General features: G+C 41.4%; 1 protein-coding gene across 1 annotated transcript in view; it reads left to right on the top strand.

The window, feature by feature from the left end:
* Positions 1 to 16,271, top strand: part of ttn.2 (titin, tandem duplicate 2) — a 339,406-nt gene that overhangs the window by 126,524 nt on the left and 196,611 nt on the right. Inside the window, exons 100-111 of the mRNA XM_059647196.1 lie at positions 217 to 507; positions 1,296 to 1,583; positions 2,742 to 2,831; positions 5,139 to 5,421; positions 5,762 to 5,948; positions 6,072 to 6,158; positions 6,270 to 6,537; positions 6,627 to 6,887; positions 6,984 to 7,193; positions 8,807 to 8,884; positions 8,985 to 9,011; positions 9,755 to 9,778. Of these exons, the coding sequence (XP_059503179.1) occupies positions 217 to 507; positions 1,296 to 1,583; positions 2,742 to 2,831; positions 5,139 to 5,421; positions 5,762 to 5,948; positions 6,072 to 6,158; positions 6,270 to 6,537; positions 6,627 to 6,887; positions 6,984 to 7,193; positions 8,807 to 8,884; positions 8,985 to 9,011; positions 9,755 to 9,778 (2,094 nt within the window). The remainder of the gene's footprint in view (positions 1 to 216; positions 508 to 1,295; positions 1,584 to 2,741; positions 2,832 to 5,138; positions 5,422 to 5,761; positions 5,949 to 6,071; positions 6,159 to 6,269; positions 6,538 to 6,626; positions 6,888 to 6,983; positions 7,194 to 8,806; positions 8,885 to 8,984; positions 9,012 to 9,754; positions 9,779 to 16,271) is intronic.

Consider the following 16,271-nt stretch of genomic DNA (forward strand, 5'->3'; position numbering starts at 1 on the left):
AAGTAACATTAAACATGATGAAAATCTTTTCAATCCGTATTAACGGTCCTTAATTTTCACAAACTTCCACCATCCATGATCCATCTTCAGAAATATTTTGAGGTTTTTGGTTTTTAGTAGATTCCACTTGGTGCAGTATAACTTCACTGAAGTAATGAGGAAATATATATGACATTTGTAATATTGATTCATTTTGTTGTGCCTATCTATTTACAGATCGTAAAATTCCACCAAGCTTTACTAAAAGACCTCTTGAACAAATACAGGATGCAGAAGGAAAAGCTATAAAACTTGAAGGCCGAGTATCTGGTTCACAACCAATATCTGTAACCTGGTTGAAAGATGATCAAGAGATCATACAAACTGAAAATTATGAATTGTCTTTTAAAAATAATGTAGTAATACTGAACATTAAGAAAGCACATCTCACTGATTCTGCTGTTTATACATGTAAAGCATCCAATGAAGCAGGAACTGCAATATTTACTGTGTCTGTACTGATCACAGGTTAGTGATGAAGCCAATTTTTATTTATATAACATTGCTTGGTAACTGCATGCAGAAACTAATGTTGGCAAATGCTGCTATTGCTTATTTAGTGAAATATATTGGTAACTCTTTAAAGCTGACTTAACATTCTTTTTTATTCTTAGGTCTAACTGGCATTGTAAAACCTGACATGTTCTCAATTGTTAATCAACATTTCATTTAGATCTTATCTTCCTAGCAATGCTGTCTTATGGAAAATATGTAAACACTGTCGAATTTTTGTCAACTAAAACTTAAATACAAGCTGCTTTGAATGGTTTAGCTAAGTTCTGAGGCTCCAAGTTTGGAAGATTAGCTTGGCTACATCTTTTCCTGCCTGCTGATGTGATAATGTTGAACTCTGACTAAAGTGGTATGAGTTCAAAACTCACTCAATAGTAATTCAGTCTCTTTTGTTTTTGTCTTTGCACAAGATTTTTCTTTTCTTAGACAGGTCGCTGGATGAAACATTATGTCATATGAAGGTGCTAAACACCTCCAAAAAAAATATTTCCCAACACCAACGTTTCCATTGTTGGCAAATTATAAGGTGCCATTCATAATATCTGTGAAGTAGTCTCTGACACAAACTGCTAAGCTCTTCCAGATGAAAGAGGAAATTTGATGATGGGAAGCAACAGTGGGTAACCTCAAAGGGAGAGGGGCTATGCACTGTATAAACCAAATGGTTCAAGCGATCTTTGATCTTATGTTTGATGCGAGCACATTTTCCATTTTAGATACTGATATGTATTTTGTTGTTTTAGAGCTTATAGTGCCTCCTGTCTGGGACATACCTCTTAAACCAATGACAAAAACCGAAGGAGAATCTTTGCAGCTTAGCTGCCATGTCCATGGATCTAAGCCAATTAAGATACAGTGGTTTAAAGACAGGAAAGAAATGAAGCCATCTGAAAGATTGAATTTCACCTTCAAGGATGGTACAGCTGCCCTAGAATGTAAAACATGCACTAAAACAGATAGCGGTGACTACCTATGTAAAGCTACAAACGAAGCTGGAAGTGTTTCTTGCAAAGCCAAGCTAACAGTCCAAGGTATGGGATTGTTGTGAAATAGGTTATTGTAGTCAGCATATTAAAGCTAACAGCACTTACTAATCATACTTTGAAAAGCGTATCCAACTTCAGTCTCACAGCATGAAGGAAAGGTTCATGCAGTTTTGAGCTCCTTGAAGTATTTAAGCCATATTAATAGTGTCAAAGCCAGGATCTTGCATTGGTCAAATATGCCTACATTGCGAATAGTAATTGTTTGTTAGTCAAAAATTCGAAAGGTGTTTTGACAGATCCTGCAACCTCTTGAATCAGACCTCTTGTTGAGCTAGACATGGAACATTATTTAAAAGAAGAGAACATGGCTTCTTATTTCTGAATTCTTCAACAAAGAATTAAACAAAAAGCATACTTCTGATTCATATTTTAGCACTTACAGCTTCATATTGAATTAATTGCATTTTTCCCAGACTGAAAATATAATTCAACTCTTCTTTGTTGCCATAATATTTATTGTCACTATAGTGTTTCAAATGCTGCCAAAAGCTCTTCATTTGATTTTTTATTTGCAGTGTCTTCGACCGCAGTGTTAAATATGATTTTGTTAATTAAGAATGTGGTACACAAATTAGATTATTTTTAAACAGATGACAACACATAGACATAATTTGAACATGTACCTTTTTATTAGCTAACAGTATGAGGGCATCGCTGGCTAGGTCAGCATTTATTGTACATCCCTAATTGCCCAGAGGGCACTTCAGAGTCAATTACATCACTGTGGGTCTGGAGTCACATGTAGGGCAGACCAAGTCAGGATTGCAGTTTTCTTCCCTAAAGGTCATTAGTGAATCAGATGGGTTTTTTTCCCGACAATGGATTCATGATCATCATTAGTTTCTCAATTCCAGATATTTTATTGAATTCAAATCCCACAATTTGCTGTATAGACTCAGTACATTGCACAAAGTTGAAACTGCATTGAGGTAAGGTCAGATTTCTACTGCAATGTATCCTGAAGTGCCTGGCCAGAATATAAAATCATCTTTGTGATTGTAATTGCCTTAAATGTTAGTTTAAAAAATCCAATTATGTACACATTATTTACTTATTTGTATGTGCAGTTTGTTTCCTAGTAAGAATGTTGACATTGAAAACTAAAGCTACAATGTAACATTCTTTTAACTTGTTCCGGTTTAGAAAAAGCTGCAGCAAAGAAAGTGGTTTCTCCACCAAAGACAGACAAGATCTTCTTCATTGAAAAACCAAAGAGTGTGAAAACAACAGAAAGTAAGTGCAGCATGGATATTTCTTCTCATGCATTCTGATTGTTAGGAAGAAACATTTCTTAAGTATGTATAAATTGTCAAAGCAAAAAATTACTAAATAATTACAATGTCCAAACTACTGACTGTTGGCTAGAAGGTATTTTGGTTTAAATTTTAGCCTGAAAGTAGATTAATTTTCATTCAAGAGGGAAAAATTGTAATCATACCCATTATCTCAATCAAGGCACCTCGGCCAGTAGGGGCCTTGAGAAGGTGGGAGGGGCTGATGGTCTCTGGACTGAGATGAGTGAAGAGAGGAGGTGAAATCCTTGGAATTCCTGATCACAATTAGGCTTTGGAGGTCATGTCCCCAAAGAAGGAAATAGATGTTTAGACACTGAAATTGGGAGTGGGAATATGATGTTGACAGTCGGGATCAGTCGCAGGGCAGACTCCATGGGCTAAGTGGCTTACTCCTCCTCCCAGTTTCTATGTACCTTAGTTGCAAATGCAATACCTAAAGCCTCCCACCTCACAGCAATAACATGCAGGGGCCAAGTTAAGCATGCTCCTCACAGTTTCTATGTTTCTAAGTTGCAAATGGAATACCTAAAGCCTCCTACCTCAAAGCAATAACAAGCAGGGGCCAGGCTTAGCATGGGTAAAATGTTTGCCTCTTGTGGGTGACATGATGGAGTGGGTTGCCCTGCTTGCACATAGGACACCTCCGTGATTAACATGCTCCCAAATTCCTTATAGCCACTTCAAAGTAGCCCTTTGAAAAAGGGCCTTTAAATTCTGGGCTGCCTTCCAGTGCCCAGCATTTTCTGGCACTGCTGGTAGATTGATGCGTCTGAATGCTCTTTGATTGGGCAAGTTAAGGACCTCATTTCTTTAAGTTTAAGGGCATATGGCTTAGGGAACTACACCACTGCACAACGCCCCCCCCCCCCCACACACACACACACACACACACACACACACGTACACATACACACACACACACACACACACACACACACACACACACACACACACACATATACACACACACACACACACACACATACACACACACACACACACACACACACACACACACACACACACACACACCTCCCTGTGCCAATCACACATGCTGAAGGGGTCTACAAAATTCAGCTACCTGAGTTGTCTACTTTTCTCGTCACCTAGTACATTAAATAAAGTGGATGCCATTTCTCAGTTACACAGGAAACAAAGCCTGAGCTAGTGAATTTGTAGCTATGACGAGAGATTGGGAAGTTTGTGGTTGTTTTTGTGCAACAGAGAAGGCTGAGGAGTAACATACAGTATGGAAACAGACCCTTCAGTCCAATTCATCCCCACCAACCAGACATCCTAATCTGACCTATTTCCATTTGCCAGCATTTCGCCAATATCCCTCTGAACCTTTCCTATTAACATCCCTCTAAACCTTTCCTATTAATATGTCCATCCAGATGCCTTTTAAATGTTGTAATTGTACCCAGCTCCACCACCTCCTCTGGCAGCTCATTCTATACCCACACTGCCATCTGTGTGAAGAAGTTACCCCTCATTCCTCTTTTCAATCTTACCCCTCTCACCTTAAACCTATGGCGTCTAGTTTTGGACTCCCCCACATGAGAAAAAAGACCTTGTCTGTTCATCCTATCCTTGCCTCTCATGTTTCTATAAACCTCTATAAGGTCAACCCTCAGCCTCTGACATTGTAGGGAAAAAAGTCCCGGCCTATTCAGCCTCTCCCTCCAGTCCTCGCAGCATCCTTGTAAATGTTTGCCGCACCCTCTCAAGTTTAACAACATCTTTCCTGCTGAAGTGTGGCCAGAATTGTACATGTGATTGAGGTGTACAAAATGGTGAGAGGTAGAGATAGAGCTGACAGAAGAAATTGAGACAGAGAGTTGCAAAGCCAGGGTTCTTTAATTCAAACTAAGTGGCAGAAGGAATAGAGGGGTTGCGATGAAAAGCGTTTCTATGCAGATGGTAGTAGATGCCTGGAATTTGCTGCATGACTAGGTGGTGGAGGCAGAGACCCTAAACTCTTCTTAAAAAATACTTGAGCTTGCACTTTAAGTGTTGTAAGGTGCAGAGTTATGGGCCACGTGCAGGATGATGGGATTAAAAAGATCATCTGAGTGTCTTTGGGTTGGCATGGACAAGATCAGCTGAATGGCTTCTTTCTGTCCTATGTTATTTCTGTGGTTCCAAAGAATTTCATCATAAACATTTGACAGGAAAAATTAAGAGCACAAATTTTGAAGATGTTAGCACTGATCTTAATTACTTTGTACAATTTGTGTTTCAGAGAGTATTGCAACGTTCACTGCAAAGGTAGGTGGTGACCCGATCCCGAATGTTAAATGGATGAAAGGAAAATGGAGGCAAATAAACCATGGCGGCCGAATTATTGTGCAGCAAAAAGGACAAGAGGCCAAATTGGAAATCAAAGATACAGTAAAAACTGACTCTGGACAATACAGATGTGTGGCATCTAACAAATTTGGTGAAATTGAAAGTAGTATTAATTTGGAAGTTGAGGAGAAGAAAGAAATTATTGTTGAAACTGACTTCAGAGCTAAACTGAAGAAGTAAGTATGTTATAGTCATTGCAATTGTTAAATTTCTGATTCATAATAAGAATGAAGTGATTATACTCTAATTAGTGTTTGTCAATTTACAATTATTCGTTCGGTTTATCAGAAAAACAGAATGAATATTTCCAAAGTTTTATTTAATACAATCTCTTTTGCGGGTTACAGCAGCATTATCTTTGATTAGTTATTCCTTTTTATAGAATGATGAAATAAATACATGTTACATAGTATGTAATATTTATTTTTGGTCCATCAGTTTATCTATTTGACTTAATGTAAGTTTAATTTCAAATGTAGTAATAATTAATTAATATTTAACATTTATTTTATAAAGAACACCTTCCAAACAAAAAGAAGAAGAGGCAGACAAGGATATTGACATTGTGGAACTGCTAAGGAATGTTGATCCTAAAGAATATGAAAAGTATGCCCGCATGTATGGAATTACTGATTTCCGTGGTCTACTTCAAGCCATTGAACAACTGAAAGCCAGCAAAGCAGAAGAAGAAACTCACAGATTTGTGAGTTAATTTCCGATCATTTATCTGAGCATTAATACTGTGGAGTATACCATCATTTTCATACCAAATAAAAATCTTGCTTTTTTTTATGTTACAATTTTCAATTTGTTGTTGCTTTCTAAGGAGTTGGAAGAACGTGAACGAGGTCCTGAAGAAGAGGAGTTTAATGAACTGATCCAGTTTATCCAGCAAAGGATAGAAAAAGTTGAGGTAGGATCTGCAATATAATTGATGAATACTGACCTCATGTTTTACTCAGTGTGGTATTTTGGAGCATTTTGTTTGAAATGAGTATTTAAAAATAAAATGTGATCTCTGCAGCCTATTGAATTAACCAAGGACATTGAAGATCAACTTGTACGTACAAATGCGGATGCTGTGTTTGAATGTGTGATAAAGATAAACTATCCTGAAATCAAACTTTCTTGGTACAAAGGAACTGAAAAATTAGAATCAAATGACAAGTATGAAATTAGCGTTGATGGTGACATTCACTGCTTAAAGATCAAAAATTGCACGCTGCAAGATCAAGGCAACTTCCGCATTGTCTGTGGCCCACATATTTCCAGTGCTAAGCTGACTGTTGTCGGTAAGCAGAGCTTGTGTTCTTTTAATTCTGAATGTATTTACCTTTCCTTTGTCTCATCTAACTTCATTGCATTGGTTTGTCTTCTCCAGAGCCCATAGTTGAACAGCACCTTGAAAATCTTTCTGGTAAGGAAGGCCATATTTGCATCATGGTTTGCCAGTTTTCCTTACCCAACCTGAAAACTGAGTGGTTTAGGAATGGTCGAAGGATTGAGGGACAAGGCAGATATTCCATAGACGTTGCAGATAAATTGCAGAAGGTCACTATTAGTGACTTGAGACCAGAGGATCAAGGCCGATTTACTTGCAAATATGAAGATCTTGAAACATCTGCTGATCTATTTGTTGAAGGTTTGTAGCTTTACCCAAAAAAAGCTTACTGGATTGTACTTCAGAGGTCATTTTTTTGTTCAAATATTGTATTGTTTCTGCTTTTGTATGTTATAGCACAACCAATTGAATTCACAAAGACAATCCAGGATATAGTGGTGAAAGAGCATGAGTCTGCTGTATTTGAATGTGAAGTGTCCTTTGATGATGCCATTGTAACCTGGTTTAAGGATACAGTGGTGCTGAAAGAAAGTCCAAAATACAGCTTCAGAAGTGAAGGGCGACGGCACTTTATGACTATCCATAATGTCACAACAGAAGATGAAGGTACATATAGTATAACAATTAAATGTGTCATTTTTATTAGAGTAGACATCTGTATTAGTTGTCTGTTTGCAAACTTGGCACTTGAGCTAACTATGAGAGGAAAAACCGAGAAGTTACATTTATATGGAATCTTGGTTAGGTCACATTTAGAGTACTGCATTTGTTCATCGCACCATGGTAACAGAATCATGCCTGGTTATCACCCACTTCTGCCTTCCTCACTAACATTTTACCCACAATAGGGAAGGGGTTATGCAGTCTACTCATTTGTGAGCCAATTAGAGCCCTTAGCAGCAAATTTAATGGTGTCCCCTGGGATTGGTGGCTGACAAGGGTAGGAAGGGAATTAGATTTCCTTTGAGAGCCCCTATGTGCTGAAGTCCCCACAAGGGTCCCGCTACTCATTTCATTTCAGCTTCTCACTGCCCAACCCAACCTGGATATGCCAGGATAACCCCAATGAGATCTTGTACCTTCAAGTCCAGCTCCATCATCCATTTCCATCTGGGACTTGCAGCAGTTCCAACAATGGCCATAGCTGTAAGTGTTACTGCTGGGAAGAAAGTTGCCTACCATTTAAGTTCCTAACAGTTTTCTCATGTGAGACATGCTTCTTGATGGGAGTGGAAGGCCCACCTCAAGTCATTTAATACCTGCTAAGTGGTTGCAGGGTACATTTACCAAGTTGGAGAGGACTCATCCCCAACTTCTGTGCTCGGGTCAGGGACACTAGTGCCCACCACCTTTAAAATTCAGCCCTATTTATGAATAAGGATAGAGAAACACTGGAGAAGGAACACGGAAAATTTACAAGCATGAACTTATAGCTTATCAGTTTTGGAAATAAAAGAGTGCTAGCAAAGGAAAAAGCTGAAAGGTGACCTGGTAGAAATCTTTTAAAATGAGAGCATTATACAGAATAGATGAAAATACAATGTTCCAATGATGGGGGAGATAAATCTAGGGGCCATAAGTACAAAACAATCACTAATAAGTAGCTCGGGAGAAATATCTTTATTCCACGCAGATTATTTGATTTTTTTTGCTGCAGGGAAATATTCGAGGTAAATAGCATAAACATATTAAAGGGAAGTCAAAATGAGTAAATAGGGTAGATAAAACTGGACAGGGATATTGATAACTTGAAATAATACATAGAGGGACGAGCCTTAGCTGGAGCATAGACGCAGACAAATATCTTGTGCCATGATTGGCCTGTTTCTGTGCTGTGAATACAAGCCCTATCTTCCCAATCTCTGGTCTGACAAACTCTGCGATCTGGCTTATTCTTCCAGCGCAAATACTGCAGTATTTTCACGTTTCCAAAGAACCCGCAGTTTCTTCCAGTTTCCAGAATTGCACCAGATGGTAAAGAGATCGTCAACATTCTCTAAAATAAGTGCTCTTCAACTCACTTTATGTCACATGACTCTTCTTAAACATGTTTTTAAAAAACCTCCCATCCTAACCCTGATGGGTAACCCGTTGTGGTCCAGCAAAGACACTTCCTGAGGCTGTCAAATCGTGGAGGGAAAACTGTACTGTGACAGTGCTTTATGTTAATTTCAAGTAAAACATGGGCAAATACAGGAGTATGCAATTGTATTTTCCAGGGGTTTATTCAGTTATTGCTCAACTTGAGCCAAGAGGTGAAGCTAAAAGTACTGCAGAACTTTATGTTTCAAGCCAAGGTAGGTGCAATTGTAAATTAATGCAGCTTTTAAATAAAACTAAAATATTCTATTTATGATTTTATTAATTTTCACTCATGCTAAAATCTATTCTTTACAGAAATCACCTTGAAACCCATGAAACCTGGTGGGTAATCTGTTTGCAAAAAACTACTACTATAGTTCTTAAATTTTCCTCAATATTATCATAATGTATAAGCAGATCTAAGTGTTTTTATCTTCATTAGGTTAAAATATCATAACAGTGCAAAAATGAATAATGGCAAATAACTTTGATTACAAATATTTTTAAACAAGCTTTTATTTGTATCTTTTCTTTATTTTAGAGCTATAGACACAAGTTGAGCTGGTGATCAATAATTTAAAATGTGTTCCTACCATGACAGTTCGTCAATAATGTTAATATTATTATTCAATCTTTTTCATAATATAGTTCAAATATTTAAACCTAAAATACCAGTTACAAATTTCATTTCATTACTTATATTAAATTGTTCAATCAAATAGTAATACAAGGGTGAAAGATGAAAAAAATAATTAACACTCTTTTGTATTGTTTAGATATCCCTGACCACTGGAATTCCTGTGTTAAAACAGAATAATTTATCGATAAGAGAGCAGTTTAAAAATGTATTACCAAAGAGGTTTAATTGGAGAATATATGGATTTTTCTGCCAAAGTAAAATTTAAATCAATTATTATTTATTGTCAAAACGACATGTTGGATTCTTGAGTATAATTTTCAGCTGAAGATTCGAAGCTCCTTTCTGTCCTTTATCTGTTAGTGATCTGTTCAGTCAGCTGCATGAATACAACTTACTTGGAATTATTAGTTGTTTACATTTTTTTTTTCTCCTTTCTCCATGTTAGGAAAAGAATGGGCAGAAGAAATAGGTAACTTTTGTCTTTTAATAAGATTTGAAAAATGATAAACCCTTGATATTACAGCATTCTAAAAGGAATTGAAATGTGAAAATACAAAATACAGTGATGCCAGAAATCTGAAATTGAGCCAGATGCTGGTAAAACCTTGGGATCTGGCAGTCTGTGTGAGGACAGAAATAGAATTAATTGATTGATTCTTAACAGACAAGGAGAAGCATGGTTTTCAGAAGGCAGTTAAAATCTGTGAAGATGATGCCAGTTTGGAATTCTGACAGAGATAGTCGGAGCTGCAGATGCTGGAGAATCTGAGATAACAAGGTGTGGATATGGATGAACACAGCAGGCCAAGCAGCATCAGAGGAGCAGGAAAAACTGACATTTCGGGTCTGGACCCTCCTTCAGAAAAAGAAGGGTCTAGGCCCGAAACATCAGCTTTCCTGCTCCTCTGATCCTGCTCGGCCTGCTGTGTTCGCCCAGCTCCACGCCTTTTTATCTCTACAATTCTAAAATCACCCAATCTGTTTTTGTATTTTGGGGAGACAGTGGCCTGGTGGTATTGTTGCTGGACTGTTAATCCAGAGACTCAGGTAATGTCCTGGAGACCTGGGTTTGAATCCTGCCATGGCAGATGGTGGAATTTGAATTCGATAAATATCTGGAATGAAGAATCTAATCATGAATGTGAATCCATTGTCAGGAAAACCCCATCTGGTTCACTAATGTCCTTTAGGGAAGAAAACCGCCACCCTTACCTCGTCTGGCCTACATGCGACTCCAGATCCACAGCAATAAGGTTGACTCTTAACTGCCCTCTGGGCAATTAGAGGTGGGCATTAAATGCTGACCATACCAGTGACACTGTCAACAAGTGAATGAATAAAAAGAAAAAGTTTACAAGTGAGTAGGGATCACTTGGACCAGACACCTAAGTAATTGACACATTTATGTCAGTAATTATATGCTGTCTTAACCAGCATACTAGCTTTAACTGCCAACACAAACATTTTCCAATTTGTCAGCAACTTCCAGGACTAGGCAAGAGTTTACATTGAGGAGATAACAAGATGTCGAGCTGGATGAACACAGCAGGCGAGATGACATTTCGGGTCTGGACCCTTCGAATCCAGACCCGAAACGTCAGCCTTCCTCCTCCTCGGATGCTGCCTGGCCTGCTGTGTTCATCCAGGTCTACACCTTGTTATTCTCAGAATCCAGCACTGGCAGTTCCTACGATCTCTGAGTACATAGAGCGGGTTGCTTTTTCAGTTGAGCTGGTGTATTTTTCATTTGAGCTGGTGTATGGACTCCCTTTGAACATTTTAGCTTATCAGATTCAAATGTGCCCAGCCGAGAGAATTTTCCCATTGGCCCCCAGTATCCCATGGATAGTGGGGGCTAGTTTAGTTGTTTAGTGACAACCTCCTAGCAGGAGATTGAATGAAGCCAGTGATTACAGACAAGCATCGAGCCTGGCTGCTGCACTAGCTGTGCTCTGCCCTGTGCAGAGGAGCAAGCTGGAAGACTTCTGATTGGCCCTTCCAGCTTTGGTAGCCTACCCACTATGCTGAATCAGTGGCGACCCCACTTTCTGGCATTAATCGGCTGCCCTGAGGAAAACAAGAATTGCAACATGTTTCCAAACTCTTACCCACATTTGAGCTGGATGTCAGGATTCAGAAGCGTACAGAAAATCCTGTATTTCTCACTCTGCAGATGCCGCCAGACCTCCTATGTATTTCCACCATTTTTGGTTTCATTATAATTAAAATGTGTAGTGGCTGTCTGATTTCTTCATGTTGTACCAGAGCCATGAAAATATCAGCAAAATTTCACATGTATCATTAAGAAGCATGGTCACCCTCTATCAAAATGCATAATAATATTCAGACCCTAATGTTTCAACAAACAGTATGTTTGCTTAATAGATATGCTTTTGTAGAAATACTTGCAATGTCTATTCTTGCATTCCTTCCTTTTGTGAGTGGTGGAAAACTGGAGCTAACATCTTAGCTACCTATTGTGCTCATGCTCAGCGTTTCTTCCCATTGGCTTTAAAGGAAAAGGGAGGAAAATTAGATGGCAGACAACAGGTGACAAATCTATGACTGTGGCATTTCCATCCCTGCTAGCAAATTTAAATCAACCTCTTGGATTGCAAGCGGCAGTGCGTCATTACAAAGTTGAAATGTTTTTAACATTATACCGTCTGTACTTACGTCTCTTTTCTCCCGATTATTTCTACTTCCTCAGTTCTCACTGATATTTTTACCATTTAAACTATGTATATTTCTATCCAAGATCACACTGTAACTTTTCTTTCATATGAGACATTTTTCTTTGTCACTCATTCATTGAAAACCTATTTTTTGAACCAGCCAATGTGAAATATAATTGGGCGGTTATACTGCAATCCTGTTAACAAAGGCCTGTAGCTCGCCCGACTGTGGGCTGTAGGTCCCATGTGTTTAAAATCAGTCAGCTGCCATGCCCAATGAGCATAATAAAATGTGAGGCTGGATGAACACAGCAGGCCCAGCAGCATATCAGGAGCGCAAAAGCTGACGTTTCGGGCCTGGACCCTTCATCAGAGAGGGGGATGGGGTGAGGGTTCTGGAATAAATAAGGAGAGACGGGGAGGCGGACCGAAGATGGAGAGAAAAGAAGATTGGTGGAGAGGAGAGTATAGGTGGGGAGGTAGGGAGGGGATAGGTCATTCCAGGGAAGACGGACAGGTCAAGGAGGTGGGATGAGGTTAGTAGGTAGGAGATGGAGGTGCGTCTTGGAGTGGGACGAAGGGATGGGTGAGAGGAAGAACAGGTTAGGGAGGCAGAGACAGGTTGGACTGGTTTTGGGATGCAGTGGATGGAGGGGAAGAGCTGGGCTGGTTGTATGGTGCAGTGGCGGGAGGGGACGAACTGGGCTGGTTTTGGGATGCGGTGGGGGAAGGGGAGATTTTGAAGCTGGTGAAGTCCACATTGATACCATTGGGCTGCAGGGTTCCCAAGCGGAATATGAGTTGCTGTTCCTGCAACCTTCGGGTGGCATCATTGTGGCACTGCAGGAGGCCCATGATGGACATGTCATCTAAAGAATGGGAGGGGGAGTGGAAATGGTTTGCGACTGGGATGTGTAGTTGTTTATTGCGAGCCGAGCGGAGGTGTTCTGCAAAGCGGTCCCCAAGCCTCCGCTTGGTTTCCCCAATGTAGAGGAAGCCACACCAGGTACAATGGATGCAGTATACCACATTGGCAGATGTGCAGGTGAACCTCTGCTTAATATGGAAAGTCATCTTGGGGCCTGGGTGGGGGTGAGGGAGGTGGTGTGGGGGAAAATGTAGCATTTCCTGCGGTTGCAGGGGAAGGTGCCGGGTGTGGTGGGGTTGGAGGGCAGTGTGGAGCGAACAAGGGAGTCATGGAGAGAGTGGTCTCTCCGGAAAGCAGACAAGGGTGGGGATGGAAAAATGTCTTGGGTGGTGGGGTCGGATTGTAGATGGCGGAAGTGTTGAAGGATAATGCATTGTATCTGGAGGTTGGTGGGGTGGTGTGTGAGAACCTCCCACCCACAGCCTCCAACCTTATTATTCCCGAACCCCGCACGGCCCATTTCTGTCTCCTTCCCAAAATCCACAAACCTGCCTGCCCTGGTCGACCCATTGTTCCTGCCCTACCGAACTCATCTCCACCTATCTGGACTCCATTTTCTCCCCTTTGGTCCAGGAACTCCCTACCTACTTCCGTGACACCACCCACGCCCTCCACCTCCTCCAGGACTTCCTATTCCCTGGCCCCCAACACCTCATTTTCACCATGGACGTCCAGTCCCTATACGCCTACATTCCGCATGCAGATGGCCTCAAGGCCCTCTGCTTCTTCTTGTCCCACAGGCCCGACCAGTCCCCCTCCACCAACACTCTCATCTGCCTAGCCGAACTCGTCCTCACCCTCAACAACTTCTCTTTCGATTCCTCCCACTTCCTACAGACAAAGGGGGTGGCCATGGGCACCCGCATGGGCCCCAGCTATGCCTGCCTCTTTGTAGGTTACGTGGAACTGTCCCTCTTCCGCACCTACACAGGCCCCAAACCCCACCTCTTCCTCCGTTACATTGATGACTGTATCGGCGCTGCCTCGTGCTCCCCAGAGGAGCTCGAACAGTTCATCCACTTCACCAACACCTTCCACCCCAACCTTCTGTTCACCTGGGCCATCTCCAGCACATCCCTCACCTTCCTGGACCTCTCAGTCTCCATCTCAGGCAACCAGCTTGTAACTGATGTCCATTTCAAGCCCACCGACTTCCACAGCTACCTAGAATACATCTCCTCCCACCCACCCTCTGGCAAAAATTCCATCCCCTATTCCCAATTCCTCCGCCTCTGCCGCATCTGCTCCCACGATGAGGCATTCCACTCCCGCACATCCCAGATGTTCAAGTTCTTCAAAGACCGCAACTTTCCCCCCACAGTGGTCGAGAACGCCCTTGACCGCGTCTCCCGCATTTCCCACAACACATCCCTCACACCCCGCCCCCGCCACAACCGCCCAAAGAGGATCCCCCTTGTTCTCCCACACCACCCCACCAACATCCAGATACAACGCATCATCCTCCGACACTTCCGCCATCTACAATCCGACCCCACCACCCAAGACATTTTTCCATCCCCACCCTTGTCTGCTTTCCGGAGAGACCACTCTCTCCGTGACTCCCTTGTTCGCTCCACACTGCCCTCCAACCCCACCACACCCGGCACCTTCCCCTGCAACCGCAGGAAATGCTACACTTGCCCCCACACCTCCTCCCTCACCCCTATCCCAGGCACCAAGATGACTTTCCATATTAAGCAGAGGTTCACCTGCACATCTGCCAATGTGGTATATTGCATCCATTGTACCCGGTGTGGCTTCCTCTACATTGGGGAAACAAAGCGGAGGCTTGGGGACCGCTTTGCAGAACACCTCCGTTCGGTTCGCAATAAACAACTACACCTCCCAGTCGCAAACCATTTCCACTCCCCCTCCCATTCTTTAGATGACATGTCCATCATGGGCCTCCTGCAGTGCCACAATGATGCCACCTGAAGGTTGCAGGAACAGCAACTCATATTCCGCTTGGGAACCCTGCAGCCCAATGGTATCAATGTGGACTTCACCAGCTTCAAAATCTCCCCTTCCCCCACCGCATCCCAAAACCAGCCCAGTTCGTCCCCTCCCGCCACTGCACCACACAACCAGCCCAGCTCTTCCCCTCCATCCACTGCATCCCAAAACCAGTCCAACCTGTCTCTGCCTCCCTAACCTGTTCTTCCTACCTACTAACCTCATCCCACCTCCTTGACCTGTCCGTCTTCCCTGGACTGACCTATCCCCTCCCTATCTCCCCACCAATACTCTCCTCTCCACCTATCCTCTTTTCTCTCCATCTTCGGTCCGCCTCCCCCTCTCTCCCTGTTTATTCCAGAACCCTCACCCCATCCCCCTCACTGATGAAGGGTCCAGGCCCGAAACGTCAGCTTTTGTGCTCCTGATATGCTGCTGGGCCTGCTGTGTTCATCCAGCCTCACATTTTATTATCTTGGATTCTCCAGCATCTGCAGTTCCCATTATCACATGCCCAATGAGCATCCTTGTGCAGCACACAGATGAGAGCTGTGAAAATTCAGCAGGCTCTAATTTGTTTCCAGCTTACATTTACTTTCCGGTAAAGAACCAAAAAACTCTTTCTTCAAGTGCTGTCACTGGTACAGGACACTTTAGACCTTTAAAAACTGAACAGAGCTTTGGGGTTTTAAAAGATGTTAGTTCACTGATTACAGTATCCAAAGGACTTCATCCTGTTTCCAATTGCTGCTTTTCCAGGAAGTATCTGATACTGGTGACCCATCTTTTATATTTTAACCAGAAGTCAAAGATGACACGCACTGATTTCTACCTCTCTGCTTGTAATCCTTTGACTTATTCTGTTGTTAAATCTGGATCAGTCAGCTCCTTTCACAATGGTATACAGTCTTAATCAGATGAAACCACATGCTGGCTCTCTAAAAATACGATTGCAGCCTGCATCTAATTTACTGTAATACCAGTAAAGTCTGATATTTATTTTCTGATCATCAAGATGATTAATCATTGCTGTAAATTTAGCATATTTATGTGATTAAACCCCTCTCTTGCTATTTATGTTGATTTATTTTGGCAATACTTTAAATGGGACTACTTTAAAGAGACAATGAAAATGACTGTGTCAGAGCAAAATTGTTGAAATGTAAATGTAACTAACATTGGGTTGTGACTATATTTACCTTTATCAATATTAATTCAGTTTACTTTTATTCTGCTTTATTCTATTTTATTTTATTAAGTCAGTTCCTCAATTAAGAAATCAGCACACATAATTGAACAATATATTGCCAAATAAAAGCACAAATAGAAAAGTGGAATATGTTAATGTTTTTACGGAGATTGTTTTAATAGATTTAGAATTTTCATGTTTTATGCTTTAAAAGCCT

The sequence above is a fragment of the Stegostoma tigrinum genome, chromosome 7 (assembly GCF_030684315.1).
Source record: "Stegostoma tigrinum isolate sSteTig4 chromosome 7, sSteTig4.hap1, whole genome shotgun sequence".
Lineage (NCBI taxonomy): Eukaryota > Metazoa > Chordata > Chondrichthyes > Orectolobiformes > Stegostomatidae > Stegostoma > Stegostoma tigrinum.